The 15,384-nt window shown below is 46.2% G+C and overlaps 1 protein-coding gene across 1 annotated transcript; it reads right to left on the reverse strand.

Moving 5' to 3' along the window:
* Positions 1-548: 548 nt before the first annotated feature.
* zhx2b (zinc fingers and homeoboxes 2b) lies at positions 549-12,776 on the reverse strand. Its single transcript, XM_080016361.1, has 3 exons — positions 9,859-12,776; positions 5,983-6,153; positions 549-666 (listed from the first exon to the last, which is right to left on the reverse strand). Exons 1-2 carry the CDS (start codon positions 12,750-12,752, stop codon positions 5,988-5,990), a joined length of 3,060 nt encoding a protein of 1,019 aa, XP_079872487.1. The 5' UTR covers positions 12,753-12,776; the 3' UTR covers positions 549-666; positions 5,983-5,987.
* Positions 12,777-15,384: the final 2,608 nt, after the last annotated feature.

Raw genomic sequence — 15,384 nt, forward strand, 5'->3', positions numbered from 1 at the left:
CGTCTAATGCAAGCTGGGGAGATCTGGAGCAACCTGGAAGTCTCAAGGACTCTCTGGAGTAACCTGGAGGTATCAAGGATTCTCTGGAGGAACCTGGAGGTCTCAAGGATTTTCTGGAGGTCCCTGGGGGTCTCAAGGACTCTCAGGAGCAACCTGGAGGTCTTAAGGAAACTCTAGATCTCCCTGGATTTCTCTAAAGGTCTTGAAGAATTCTGTTTGAGGTGGAGGCTGCTCTCTCCACCTCTGCGGTGACACTGTTGGAGAACCGGATGGAGGCCGGTGGTGCCAGGCCGAAATGAAGATTGTCAACCGGGCACCACTACGTGCCAAACTACACCCTGAACTACACCTCCACGCCTGGACACCCCCCACCACCCCCACCCCCCACACTCCACACCCCAAACCCCGCGTCTGCAGAAGGAGGAGACGGAGGTCGGTCCAGAGGAGGTTCTTCCATTCTCTCTCAAAAAAAAAAAAAAAAAAAAAAGAAAAAAAGGTTGAGGATTCGGTCCGTGAAGCCCAAGAGCGAAAGAATAAAAAATAAAACTCTGGGAAAAAACAAATAAAAACAAAAATAAAAATAAAAAACGTCTTCCTTCCTCCACCTCCCCCACCTCGTCCTCTTTGCTCCGTCCGTCGTTCCTCCGCAGCCGGAGAGCGAGACACCTGCAGGGAAGCAAACCAGACGCAGATCCACCGTTAAAAACCAGAATGAAACAACATCCTGCTGCGCTGGCGGCGTCCCGAGGCCACGCCCCCGACTTCACCCTCCTGCGGCTAAGTTTTGAAAGATAACTGTCATCAGGATCGGAAAAACCCAGTCCGATGTCACAAACTGCTTGCACTGGAAACGCGCCTGCTTTTTAAACCCCAACCCCTTTCACAAAGTACAACCAAAGCGAGGCGGCAAAGCTTTTTCAATTCACTTGAGTTAAGTTGTTGTTTCATGACCCGTTTTCGACGCAGGACCGTTTCATCCCCCAGCGGGTTGCCAGGTAGTGCTCCGGCTCAGCTGACTGAACTTGGCAACCCTCGAGTTTCAACCCAGTGCAGTGTCCAAAACAGCTCCGTCTCTTCCACGGAGGCCGCCATGTTGCCCCGCCATGTTGCACTGCACTGCATTGTTGTGTGTGTAATAATACTGTGTGTGTGTGTGTGTGTGTAGAATAGTACTGCATTGTTGTGTGTGTAATGAAAGCCAGGTGTATGTGTCGAACCTTCTGCCAAAACCACAAATTTAATCAAGTTTGTTCTGAAAGGAAAGAGTTCTCCCACACACTGCTGCTGTGCACGCCAACACACACACCCACTGAGCGCGTGTGTGTGTGTGTGTGTGTGTGTGTGTGTGTGTGTGTGTGTGTGTGTGTGTGTGTGTGTGTGTGTGTTGGAGTTTGTTTACGTGTGTGTGTATGTGCTTTTTTTTGTTGGTCAGTAAATCAAACCATTCTGTTGGATGTGCTGCAGTACTGAGTATTATTATGGTATGATATGATAGTATATATACTGTATATATACAGTATATGTACACTAAAATACTGCATATACAGTATATATACATTATATATACTATAATACTGTATATACAGTATATATACTGCATATATACACAGTATATGTACACTAAAATACTGCATATACAGTATATATACATTATGTATACTATAATACTGTATACACAGTATATATACACAGTGTATGTACACTAAAATACTGCATATGCAGTATATATACATTATATATACTATAATACTGTATTGTATTGTACTGTACTGTATAATACTGTTCATACAGAATATGTACTGTATATATACAGTATACTACTGTATATATACAACATATTAACAGTATATCTACACTTTTATACTGTATATATACTGTATCTATATACACAGTACAGTATTACAGTTTTCTTTACTCTCAGGATGTGGTGTCACTCCTCCTTCACCGACCGGCGTTGGGTGGGGTCGTGATCGAGGGTCGCTCCTGGTTGGGCGTGTCTACTGCGCGGGCGGGGCAGATGGACGCTGTTTTAATAATGTAGATTTGATGTTTTGGAAATGAATTGTGTACAAATAAAAGTATGTTTACGATAAATGAAATATCTTAATTTACGTGTGTTTTACTTCTGATCACCATGGAAACGTCACTGAATGTTCCTCTTCTGCCGTGATATTACAGATAATTACATTCAAGAAAAACAATAGGTTATAATAATAATAATAATAATAATAATAATAATAATAATAATATTTATTATTATTATTATTATAGTAATAATAATAATAATAATAATAATAATAATAATAATAATAATAATAATAATAATAATAAAATTTATTATTATTATTATTATTATTATGATTATTATTGTAATAATAATAATAATAACAATAACATTTAGTATTATTATTATTATTATTATTATTATTATAGTAATAATAATAATAATAATAATAATAGTTAGTAATGTTAGTCAGGTAGGAATTAGGTTAGCTATTATGTTTGGTTTAGTAACTATTGTGCAAAATATCCGGGTGCGTTGAGTCCAGCAAAAGTAACGGAGACCAAGTAAAAGTATGAATCCAACAGACCCACAGACGTGGACCAGGCCAAGAAGTACACAAACAGACGCATCAATCAGACGATGTTGGATGAAACCTCCGCGAGACGCCTGCGACGCCGTCGTTCGCAGCCTCTGCCGCCGTTCTGTTCCAGAGAGTTTTAGCCCGAAAAATTCAGAGGAAAATAATCAGAGTAGTTTTTTATTATTCTTCGGGGTCCAGCCCGCAGGACTGGACCCCGAAGAATAATAAAAACAATAACAACGCACCCTTAATATAGCCGTAATCAGCAATGGAGGAATGGGAGCCTAAAAGATGATGAGGAATACTTGGGGAGATATTTTGATTGCTTGGATTAGTAACACTAACATGAACAATAACAACAAGTAGATGGAACTGAAGAAATCCAGTACATTATATATTCATTTCACGAAATGCATTTTGTTTGTTTGCTTCTTTGATTGATCTGAATGCTGTGTTTGCGAGACAAACACGGATTATTATCATCCATCGGTTGTTGGTCCCGACCCGGGTGACTTTATTCACAATAACAACTTCGATTATAATAATAATAATTTAATTTTTGTCCGGTTCTGATTATTTCCAGTCGACAGAGTCCGTCGGGAGACGTCGTCGTCACTGTCACAGCTCGACCCCTTGGATCCGGAATCATTTATTCATCAGCCACCGCAAATAATTACTTTTGTACAACACCGCGGTGACACTTGAATAATTAAGTCAAAATTAAATAATTACTATTTTTAGTTTATTCCAAATTTTAAGGCTGTCACTTAAAACTGTGATATATATACAATTTTTTTTTCAAGTCGGTCACACCCTTTCTGGGTAATTATTGTCGATATTGACCTTACAGTTAAAGAAAAAATATATATATATAAATAATAATAATAAAAAGAAAAAAAATCCCCCAAAAAAGTGAAAGTGAAAGTGATTGTTGTCGTTTGGTGGAGGATCACATGGAGTTGTGATGAAGGCGACGTCGGACTCCTGGTCCGCTGTCATGTGAGCGGCTCCGGCCCACCAGGGGGTCCCGCAGGTATTTTAAAACCTCCGTCAACGCTCTGTCACTTCCCTGCAGCTCGGGGGGGCTCTTTTATTTTATTACTATTTAAAAAAATTTTTTTTTTTTTTTTTTTTACTGTTTTGTTGCTAAGCAGTATTAGCCAAGAATCACACACACACACACACACAAACACGCACACACACACACACGCACGCACACACACACGTTCAGTTGTACTGTTATCTAGGGCTGGCTGAATTGGTGTAAGGAACATTTTGGGATGGTTTCTGTTCCCGGGGACCGCGGGGCCCCCCGCGGAGACGTTTTGTAGAGACACAACACACAACCTGAGACCTGGTTCAGACGAACCCACGTTAAATTTAACTCAGAATCTGATCCAGAAAATGGTTAATTAGCATTTTAAATGGCTGCTCTGCCGGCGCGGTGGGGGAGAACCGAGAGGCAGGCAGACAGGCAGGCAGAGAGACGGGACGGAGAGACCAGCAGACGGACAGAAAGACAGTCAAAAAGAAAGATACAGACAGACAGACAAAAAGACGGGCGGGCAGACGGAAAGACGGTCGGGCTGACAGAAAGACTGGCACGGACAGACAGAGACAGACAGACAGAAGGACGGACAGGCAGACAGAGAAAGAGATAGACAGGCAGGCAGGCAGACACTTTGCCAGTTGCCCCCCTATACAAAGGAGGCTGCAAAGCCCGGGAGAAGGGAGCACAGTTCTCCTGTTCAGCGTGCGTCGCCGTCACTTCCAGGTGCGATTGACTGTTTTGTTTTCCGTGGCAGAGGGTTTCATCTCATACTTTTTGGCTTTTTTTCGCAGACACGTTTGTGTCCCACCGCCGCAAAACTTGCAATCTCGCGCATTTCTGAAATGGCCAGGAGCAGCCAAACAAGTTGAAAAAACCTTTCCTGAAGGAAAACGAGATTTCTCCAGATTCGTGTTCCTTTGTGATTTTTTTTGATCTCTCAACGTATTTTCAAAACCGAGTTTGATTTATAAATAGTAGATAAATGTTAAACCGTGGAGTTAAATATTCCCGTTTGATGACATGGGGAAACGCAGTTCACTTAGGGAGACACTGAACAACCACGATCGATGGTTTCCTTTGACGCGAGCATCCAGGTGAAGATCATTCCTCCATATTCCATGTGATGTGAAGTCACAATGTGAAACCCTTTTGATAGAGTTCAACCTTTGAATCGTACTACTTAAATAAAAGTTTTTTTTTAAACAAAATTAGTTGTGTTGTTGACGCTGTTGGTGATTGGCCAATTCAGCATCATGTTAAGAAGCCATGAGGCTTTGTTTGTCCTCCAACCCCATTTGCATTGTGGGAGCTGGCTGAATGAAGCTGGTGTGGGTGAAACTTTGTAGGTGATTATCTCAGAAACACGGTTTGCCACACCCTTGTAATTAACAAGTCATAGCTTGTGACACCTTGTTTGGAAGCTCTGATTCTCTACTTTCAGATGATGCAAGAAAAAAAAATCTCAAAAGCTGCCAAATGACCCTAAAGTACGCGGTGGGTCACGTATCAGGTCTCACCTCCGCCCAAATCACACTTTGAATCTGGACGACCTGAATGGGCCTTTCTCAGTCACGGTGTGAAATAGTCTCAGATTTGCCTTCATCTTCATCATCTGATTTGCAGGAGGAAGATTAGAGCTGATCCAGCTCTCAGTGAATCCTAAATGAAACCTTTGGATTAAAGGGCGTGGCCTCCGGGTCGACCTTGACGACAGAGGACAAGGACGACCTGGACTGAGACCGGACAGAAGGAGCAGACTAGTACGGGAGCAGTTCATCTCAAATGAAGCGACGTGTCACCATCTCAGATCACGTCTAATCCCCTTCGTTCTGGAATCACTGAAGCAGGATCAGTTTAGTCCTGATGGAGACGACCCCGCCTGCCACACCGCCCCGATGAAGACATTTCTACGTCAATCGGCAAGGCAACGACTCATTGAGTCGGAGTTAGTTATTTGGTTAGTATACCTACTGAAGACCCATTTAACACAATTCAAGGCTCATTTTTCGACTCATCCCCCTCATTCAATAAAGTATCGCAGGTAAGTACCGCACGTGTTTGGAGCAGAGAGGTAGGCTTCACGGGGCGGGTGATGAAGCAGATGATTCCGTGAACCGTTCCCCTCGGGGTCAGAGGTCGGGAACCGGAATCGACTGACAACACGTCCCACACAGGACTCCGACGGAGAAGGAGGAGGACGTTGCCGGGCGCGGCTTTGTCCGGAGTAGGCGAGTCAGTACCGGGTCAGGGTTCAGGGGCTCGACTTAGATTAACCGACGGACTGAGAGACAGACCAACAGACGGACAGGCAGGCAGACGGACAGACAGACAGGCAGACTTCCTCACCTCCTTCACCCCGTCAGCCTCCCGCTGGTCTCCTCCGGCATCTTCTGCTCCCGCTCGAGGAGGATCATGTCCCGTCCTCGTCGCGGCGCTCCGTCCTCCGTCCAGCCCCCGAACACCTCCCTGGTTTCGCCTCCTCCGTTCTTCATCTCCAGCGCGCTCTGCTGCCGCAGCCTGACCCGGCGGCGAGACAAGGGTTGGGGTTTATTGGGGGTTTAATCGCCGAGGCGCTTCCAGACGTTGTTCCAGATGTGAGACACGAGGCAGCACTGGGCGTTAATTTTATGTGTGATCGTTAGTCAGTTTTAATTTAACGTGTGATCGTTAGTCGGTCTGAAAAAATAAAAAAATAAACCAATAATACAATAAAAAATTATCAAAAGGAAAGTAATAATAATAAAAATTTAATAATAATGAAATAAAATGTGAGGTTAAAATAAGTAAATAAATAATAATAAATGAAAATAGAATAAAAAGTGAAGCGAAAACAATAAAATAAAATAATCAAATAAAATCCGACAATGAAATACAATAAAAAGTGAAGTACAAATGAAATATCAAAACAGAGGGTGGGGTGTGTTTTCAGAAATATCAATATACAGTACGTGTGGGCGAGGCCTCAGATATCATCACACGGATCCATATTGTGTAAAATTCCTCATGACTGCTGCGACAGTTGCCTCACCCTCGGCTGACACACACCATGAAACGAGGCGGCGCTGACGCCGAAAACAAAGACCATCTCAGCGTCGAGTAAAGCAAACAAGTTTGCCGCCCCGCGCTTCCCGAGGCGTTTCAAACTCGGCTGCGGATCAGTCGGGACGGTTTGAAGTGGCTCTGCTCGGAGTTCTACGCCGGGGGTTTGAAGTCCGGACAACCCAGACGGGTGGATGAAAGGACGGCTCTGAACGCAAGCTGTAACTCCCTTTCAAAGACAAACGCCGGCCCAAAGGATGCGTCCGCGTTCCGCGGCGCAGGGGAGTTGTGGAACGCCGTTTGTTTTAATGGGACCAAGGTTATTTTCTGTTGGTGGTTTTTACCCTCTCTCAGGGTTTTAGGTTTGAATGAAGCACGCCGACTCTTTGAGATCCTCAGTCTCGGCATCTACGGTCAGCACTAACAGCCCTTCAGCCCAAATAATGCCTTTCAATGGTTTACTGGAAACTGCCTTCTTCAATACTACAGCCGTGGAATTCCTTTCTTTGCCTCAGGATACATCCAATACTTGCACATTGTAGATGAGTTGATTCAACAAATTTTCATTGCACAGAGTACAAGGTATTTACCCATCCTAGTAACTGACGTAGTTTCTAGGAGCAGTGGGCGCCATGTAGCGACGCCTGGGGGGCAGTTAGAGGGTTAGGTTTCTTGCTCAGGGGACACATCAGCACGCAACCAGGAAGAGCAGGGGATCAAACCGGAAACCTTCCGCCTAGACTACCCACTCTACCCTCTGCACCACCGCCCCCTGTGGAATGCCCTGTAAGCCTAGTTAAGTGCTTTGCTCAAGCCTTTAGAAGACATGGGCAGGGTTGTCGAGAGGAAAAAACGGTGGGTTTTTCTGTAAAGGCACCCCTTTAGATGTCTGTCTGTCTGTCTGTCAGTCTGTCTGTCTGCGTGTCTGTCTGTCTGTCAATCTTTCTATCATCCATCCCTCTATTATACTGGCACATTATACTGCTCTTTCTTGCCTGTTTACTGCAACTCCTGGCACAGGCTTGGTAGAAACAGCAGTGGCGGCCGCTAGGAATGTTGAAACACTAGCAGAGAGCTCCACAGCAGCAGTTTCCAAGGACTGGGGCCCAAACCCACAGAGGGACCAGAATCCATCCCCGAATGACTGGAGATGTTTGGTTTCACAGGCTCGTGGGCTTGATGCTCGGCCAGGGATGTCCCGTGTCCCCGCAATCCAGGGAGACAAAATGCCGCAGGATCCTAAGATTAATATTCTCACAAAGGGGCTGAATTGTTGATACAATCATAACGACCATTCCAGAGAACCAAGTAGGGGGTTGGAAGGCGGAGGAAGACGCCTAAATCCCCCCTGGGGGAGCAGGGCTAATTCGACTTGACTTATCGACACTCGCTTTAATGGATTACTGTATGTACCCAACGCGGCCCAATGCGTGAAGTAACAACACGGTGAACACAGGGGCTCCATTATCTGTGCCCCGGAGACGGTGAATGCACCGTCGCTGCCAGGATGGGAGGCTCCTTCCCAACAAAACTCAGTTGCCACTGAGATCCATCTGCATTTGCGCTTAGAGGAATAAGAACCAGGCGTCCGCTGGAAACTCTGGCGACACCAACAGCGATCTGTCACGTTCATTGGTCAAAAGCGGAACGGGATCTCTCCGAGCAGCAGCCACGTCCTGTTATGTCGGTATCAGGGTCAGGCCTCAGAACATTTTTAAGTGAACATTTTATGAGCACATGAGCACAGTATCGGCCCAGATACCTGAATCAATATCCATATCGACCGACGTGGCAATTTTTTGTCACGATATGATGGCGATTTTGAGGGGCAAAAAATTCCGATAACCGATATTATCTGCCAATATTTTTTATATATATATCTTTATATTTTTATTTTGGCAGAAAATAAATGGTCTTAGAAGAAACATTGCTTTATTAAACAAAATTAACATGAAGGTGTATGGATAAAATGGAATGTATGATAACAAAATAAATATTTCAAAAATGAACTCAATTAACAGCAACACAAATGATTATTATCATGAAAAATCACCGGCGCTCTGTCCAGTGTCCTTTACGGCAAAGTACGCACAGGTTTATTTAACACATCTAAAATGAAAATACTATTTTATTCCAAAAAAATGTTTTTTTAAATCCCTGATCTTAATTTGTTACCGTTGTGTTTTTGTTTTGTCTCTTTATAAACAATTCCAGGACAGATCCAGTAGGGGGGCACATACGGTGGTGACAGGGCCTATCGCTTTCACATTGCATTGTGGGAAATTTAGGAGCCATGTTGGAACGTGGCTTGAGGACGATGACGGAGAGATCGCTGATGAGAGCCGAGACACTTGTTGTGTGTTGTGACTTTGTCCTAAAAATGGGAGGGTGTCCGTCTACTACCTGTCATGTCCCTGTCTACTACCTGTCATGTCCCTGTCTACTTCCTGTCAGGTCCCTGTCTACTTCCTGTCAGGTTGCCGTGTCCACTTCCTGTAGTCCACAGAGTCCTGCCTCCCGGTGTCTCTGTGGAATGGAATCACTCTGTGTGGAAGTTCCCAACAACACCCTTCCATTCAAACGGACTGAACGTCGCATGCGCCTCAGAGACATTTCATCAACTTTTTAAACTTTTGGGACTAAAAAAAAAACACAGAATGTGTTTTGGACAGACTTCAGGGAGCGTAGGGAATGTCACATTTTAAATGTTAGGGCCAGAACCCCAGCAGGGATGTATGTCATGTCAAAGTAGGCGTATCTCCGTAGCCTCCGTCAGCTTACTATCGGCACTGACAATCTTTTCATGGTTATTTAATATTCTACAAGATTACATTTAATCTTCTCTAAAATTAAATGTCCACAGTCGAATATTGACTTCATTCAAGATTTAGTTGAGCAATGGAAAGTTATAAGAACATTTTGAACTTTACTTACTGCTACTGGTGGCTTCTAAATCTGTTCATGCGTGGTATAACCAGTGGGAGGATATATCCTTTATCTTCAACGCTTCAACCAAAATTTATTCGGAACCCAAATATCGGCCGATATTACCGGCCTACCGTCGTATCGGTCAGGCTCTAATCGCAAGCCATATAGATTCAAGCATCACCGCATATGAGTGAAAACCAGGACCTTCAACAACATCAGGAATACACACATGCAAACAGGCAACCATCTCTGTACCTGCTGTTGAACCAGTCATGCAGCTCCTGGTGCTGTTGATTGCCGAGACTGTTTGCATAATGCTCTGCTAGCCGGCTAACATCAGCCTCCAGCGCCTTATTGCTGACACTGCTGGTTTTGACACCACCTTCCTGGCAGCGCTGGATGATGCTGTGGGTGTTTTCAGGGGTGCTCACCAGCACCCCCTGCCCACTGTTCACACCGTTGTCGGTACCACTCGTCTTTTGAAAGGGTTCAGTCAACTCGGCACTGCCGCTCTTCAATGGCAAGCGGCTGTCTGTGAACCAGCGCATAAGGTCGGTGCGCACCAGGCCCGTTCGGGTCTCCAGCTGGATAAGCTCCTCAGGAGAAGGCCACCGCATTTGAGCAAAATCGTCCTTGAGGGGCGCCAGAGATCGGCTGTCTAGAGGCACTGAGTAGGAAGATGGGTGGGGTACGGACGGGGTGAGGGGTGCAGGGGGCGTAGGGCCGACAATGGGCATGATCTGGGGAGGAGGAGGGCTTTTGAGATGCCCACCACTGCTCCTGGGTTTGTGAATCCCGTTGAGCTGGACAGTTTGCTGCTGTCTTTTATCAGCAGCAGCGCTGGTTTTCCTCGTGCCCATGGAATTGAGCAGGGCTTGTTCTAGATTATCACGGAGCGCACGGCGCTCCAGGAACCAGCTCTCGATCTCCTGCCGAGAAAGGCGGGTGGCGGCTGCCAGATTGTCCATGTCGCTGTGCGTGGGGAAGCTGTTCTGCAGGAAGTTCTCCTCTAGGATCTTCAGCTGCTCTGGTGTTTTCCCCTTCATCCTCTCCAGAAGAGGGAACTGGGTCGGCACCCAGGGCTTCTGCTTGTGTTCCTGTTTCTGTGGTGGCAGAGGTTGACCGTTGTCCAGATGGATGACTCCGTTGTTGCTGGCGTGTGAGTTCTGATCCCGGGACACGCCGTTGGCCTCCGACAGAGGAGTGAGCACCTTGTCCCCTCTGGTGAAACTGGCTTTTAATTCCATTCCTTGCTGCTCTTTCCACTTCTGGCCTTCGGAGGCAAAGCATGGAATCTGGGAGGGGGATTTAACTGGGATCCGGGCGGACTGGATGATTGTGGGCCTCCTTATCTGCGCAGCGACAAGAGGAGGCGAGCCATGCAGTTTTAAATCAGAGCCCAACAGCGCGTGTGTGATGGGATGCTTTTCTTTGGAAGTGACGGAGGATGGGTGAGGGATGAGATAGTTCTTGTACGGAGGGGCGATGATGGGCGGATTAACTATATAAGGGCGGGTTAACGACTGCGGAAATACAATGGAGGACAAGGGCACCGCCGGCTTTGTTTTGGGGTTTCCTGATAGCGAGAGAGAGGTCGCCGTGAGCATCTTTCCTTTGGATGTCAAAGATAACGGCAACGAGGATGGTGGAGGCATTAAAGGCACAGCGACAGCTTTCCTCTTCACATCCGAGGTGGCTAGAGGAATCGCAGAGGGTCTCTTCATCTCCATGGGAACAGGGGGTGGTGCCATTGGGAGGCGGTCTTTGAGAGGGGGAGGGGGCGGCGGTGGAGCCATAAGGCCTTTGTCTTTAGGGTCCCCAGAATGTGGAGCGACTGCCATGATGGGCCGCTTCAGCTCGGGGCTGAACAACATTGTCACATTTGTAGTTGGGTGTCGTTTGAGGGCGTAGCTAGACGCCACAGAGGCTCTGGTGGGAGAAGTCACGGTGGATGTGGTGACAACGGTAAGCCCATTGGCATGGACCAATGACGAGGCTTTGGCAGACGGCTGGGAGACCGGGCTGGTGGGCAGAACAGTGAACGTGTGGTGGGCAGGAGGGATGGACCCATTAAACATCTTCTTCCTGGCTTCCTCCACCTCCTCAGGGGACCAGGTGATGCCCTGCTTGAGCCGCTGGGTGGTGAACCAGACTTTGATCTGCTCTTCCGGGTGTTTTGAAGCAGCGGTGAGCCAGGAGAGTTCGGCATGCGTGGGGTAAGGAAACTTGTTGAAGGAGGTGATCAGTGTGAAGTTGCTGTCCAGAGAGGGGTTATATTTGGTAGTGTTCAGGGGAACGGCTATTTTTGGTACAGAGTTGAAGTTGGGTGGCCGCTGTAGCAGTGGGGTGACGTGCGACAGGCCGTGAAGGACGGTTGGTTCTGGGATGATTACGGTTCCGTTGATGTTTACTGCTGTGATTGGATCAGTCGGAAGGAAGCCGTCCATCTGGCTTTTCAAGTCGTTCCCTCGCAGTATTTGAATGTTCTCTGGCGCTTTTACTGTGGTGGATATGCAAGGCGGGAATAATGTGACGCCGCTGCCGTTTTCACCCTGCTCACCCGTCAAATCGCACTCTACTGAATTGTCTTTGCCCTCGATTGTCTGTTCCAAGACTGTCTGATTGTTCGCTTTTACCCTCTTGAACTTGAAGTCTGTCTCACCAGGATGCTGGGACTCGTTGTGCTCTGTGAGTGAGTCAAACTTCTTGGTGCTGAAATTGCAGACGGTGCACAGGTACAGTGGGTTAAGGATGACGTTTGGGTGGCTGGAATCCACGTGCTCCTTGAAGGTGTTCAGGATGTGCGTGGAGAAGGTGCAGTATTTGCAGGCATAGCCTCTGGCTTGTGTCTTCTGAGGATCCGTCTCCCGCCCATTCGGCTCGACCTTCTCTCTATCCGCCTGCGTGAAGTCGTCGGCGACCTTTGCACCCACCTCCCGCTCTTGTTCTAAAGGCTCTGGGTTGGGGTTTTCAACCGGAGACATCGGTGACTCCGAACTCTCCCGCCCGGCGTCTCGGCTCTTCTCGACCATGCCACAGGATTCCGGCGAGGTCTCTACCTCCATCGCCTCTTCCTGGTCATCCTGGTCATGTGCTCCGCTGACAACTCGGACCATGCAGGGGGTAGAGGACTTCCTACGTCTGGACATGGCGCTTGGTGCTGGTGGTGTCTGTGTGGGTGGTGCTGGTGTTTTAATAGTTACCTCGGTGAATGCGTTTGTTCTGGGTTGCTGGTGCTGGCCGCTGGGAGGATGGGGGACAGGGTAGTCTTACTGGGGAGCACAGGAGGCCCGGCTGGGGGCAGTGTGGGAGTCCCCGGCGCTGGAGTTGGGGAAGGAGCCACCGGGAAAGCTGACCCGGGAGCAATGGTGCAGTGCCGTCTCCCGCTGCCCGGCTACATCAGCTCCCGAACCGGGCGTCATGGGAGGGCATTGCATACAACGCTAGGCTGGAACTGAAGAGAGACAAACAAAGCACAGAGAGAGGGTTTAAAATACATGTTAATATTGTATGTGTTTCCCAAGATGCACCCCAGGAACAAGGAAATAGAAAATGCACATTGGACAAACAAAGTGAAGTCATGTTGACACTCTATGTATACACTAGGATGCACTTCGCCGGGTAAAATCCACGTTGGGCAGGCACGGAGGAAGGGGAAAAACATAAGCTGGCAACATAAGCTAACATAAGGGGATGGTAGCTCAGGCGGTAGAGCTTGTGGTCTAGTAATCTAAAGGTTGCTGGTTCGATCCCAGGCTCCACCTGCTAGCATGCTGTAGTGTCCTTGAGCAAGACACTTAACCCCTCATTGCTCCTGATGGCTGCGTCCGTCGGTGTTTGAACAATTGTAAGTGGCTTTGGATAAAAGCGTCTGCTAAATGACTAAATGTAAATGTAAATAAGCTGTTAGTGGAGTGGGAACTGTTTACAAGGCTAGAGGTTATAAATCTAAAGGCTCGCTGTAACTACACAGGCCCAACAGGTAGAATAGGGTCCGTTTCCCCACATTGCTCATGAGTAGAAAATGGCATCAGGTCTGAAAGGGTTAAGGGTTTTAATTGCTTGGGTTTCATTTGCCTCCAACAGCGTTGTCTCCCATTCAAAATGCAGGCGGCCTTCAATCGAGCTGCATATAAATAATTGCATTTTTTTATTTATTGGGACACACACTTAGAATTGATCAACAACTGCCCTTGAAACAGACACACTGGTTTGTTAAACGGCAAATCAGTGAATAACAACTGCCCGACGGAAGAAAACCTTGTAACGAAGAAATGCTGAATCACCGCGGAGGCCTTGCGGTCCAAGATACCTGCTCAATAACCCTTAATGACTTTGTGCGCCCTTAATGGCTTCTGAACGTCAAAGTCAGGTATCGAGGAGTCTGCTCTTACGTGCCAACAGCGTCGGGGAAAAGATGCCGCGGAGCGAAAAAACGAAAAATGAATGTGTGGCGTTCTGCACCGTGCAGCCCCAAAATTACTTTGGTTATGAGTGCCACTTAATCAGCGCACACTGTTCCAGGCCGATCACACGTAAACACAGTAAAAACGAACAGTCCGCGGCACCTTAAAAACAAAGAGAAAAAACTCCAAACCCCATTAAAAAGACATTAAGCGTCTTTCACAGATTCGGGGAAAGACAACTTCACAGGATAATTACCCTGTAATCAGGTAATATGAGAGAGTCTGCGAGCGGCTCTCCTGACAGCCATCACCCTCACAATGGAACACAGGGGGGGAGGGAGAGAGAGGGAGAGAGGGAGCAGGAGAGAGGGAGGGGGGAGTGGGAGAGGAAGAAAGAGGGGGAGAGGGGGGGGGGGTGAGACAAAAAGAGGGAGATTGGGAGTCAAAGAGGGGGGACTTGCAGATGATGAGACGAGGGAGAGATAGAAAAGTACAGACACAGAAAGTGATGGAGAGATGAAGGGAGAACGAGGGGAACGGAGGGAGAGAGACGGGGTGAAAGAGAATGCGAGCGCCACAACTAAACTGATGAAAGAGGAAAAGCTCAAAGTGAAGAGGTTTAAAGTAGGCCATGCACTGTCTGGGAGGGAGGGAGGGAGGGAGGGTTAGTTAATAAGCGCCTTGTAAACATGCTGCATCGCCGTTACAATAAAACTTTGCAGATTGAATTTAGAACTTTAGAACTCAATAAGGATTCACTTTGTTGCTATAGTTATGTAGTTATAGTTATGTAGTTATCTAATTATCATTATGTAGTTATCTAGTTATAGTTATCTAGTTATAGTGGTGTAGTTATCTAGTTATAGTTATAGTCATGCAGTTATGTAGTTATAGTGATGTAGTTGGAGTTATGTTGTTATAGTCATGTAGTTATCCAGTTATAGTTATGTAGTTATAGTTATGTAAATATCTATTCACAGTTATGTTGTTATAGTTGTGAAGTTATGTAGTTATAGTTATGTAGTTAGTTATGTAGGTATGTAGTTGTAGTTATGTAATTATCTAGTTATAGGTATGTAGTTATCTAGTTATAGTTATAGTTATGTAGTTATGTAGTTAAAGTTATGCACTTATTTAGTTATAGTTATGTAGCTATCTAGTTATAGTTATGTAGTTATCTAGTTATCTAGTTATAGTTATGCAATTAGGTAGTTATAGTTATGTAGTTATAGTTATGTAGTTATAGTTTGCAGTTATCAAATTATAGTTATGCAGTTATCTCGTCATAGTTATGTAGTTATCTAGGTATAGTTCTGAAGTTATCTAGTTATAGTTGTGTAGTTATCTAGTTATAGTTATTTCGTTATAGTCATGT

The sequence above is a fragment of the Zeus faber genome, assembly GCF_960531495.2.
Source record: "Zeus faber genome assembly, chromosome: 1".
Taxonomy (NCBI): domain Eukaryota; kingdom Metazoa; phylum Chordata; class Actinopteri; order Zeiformes; family Zeidae; genus Zeus; species Zeus faber.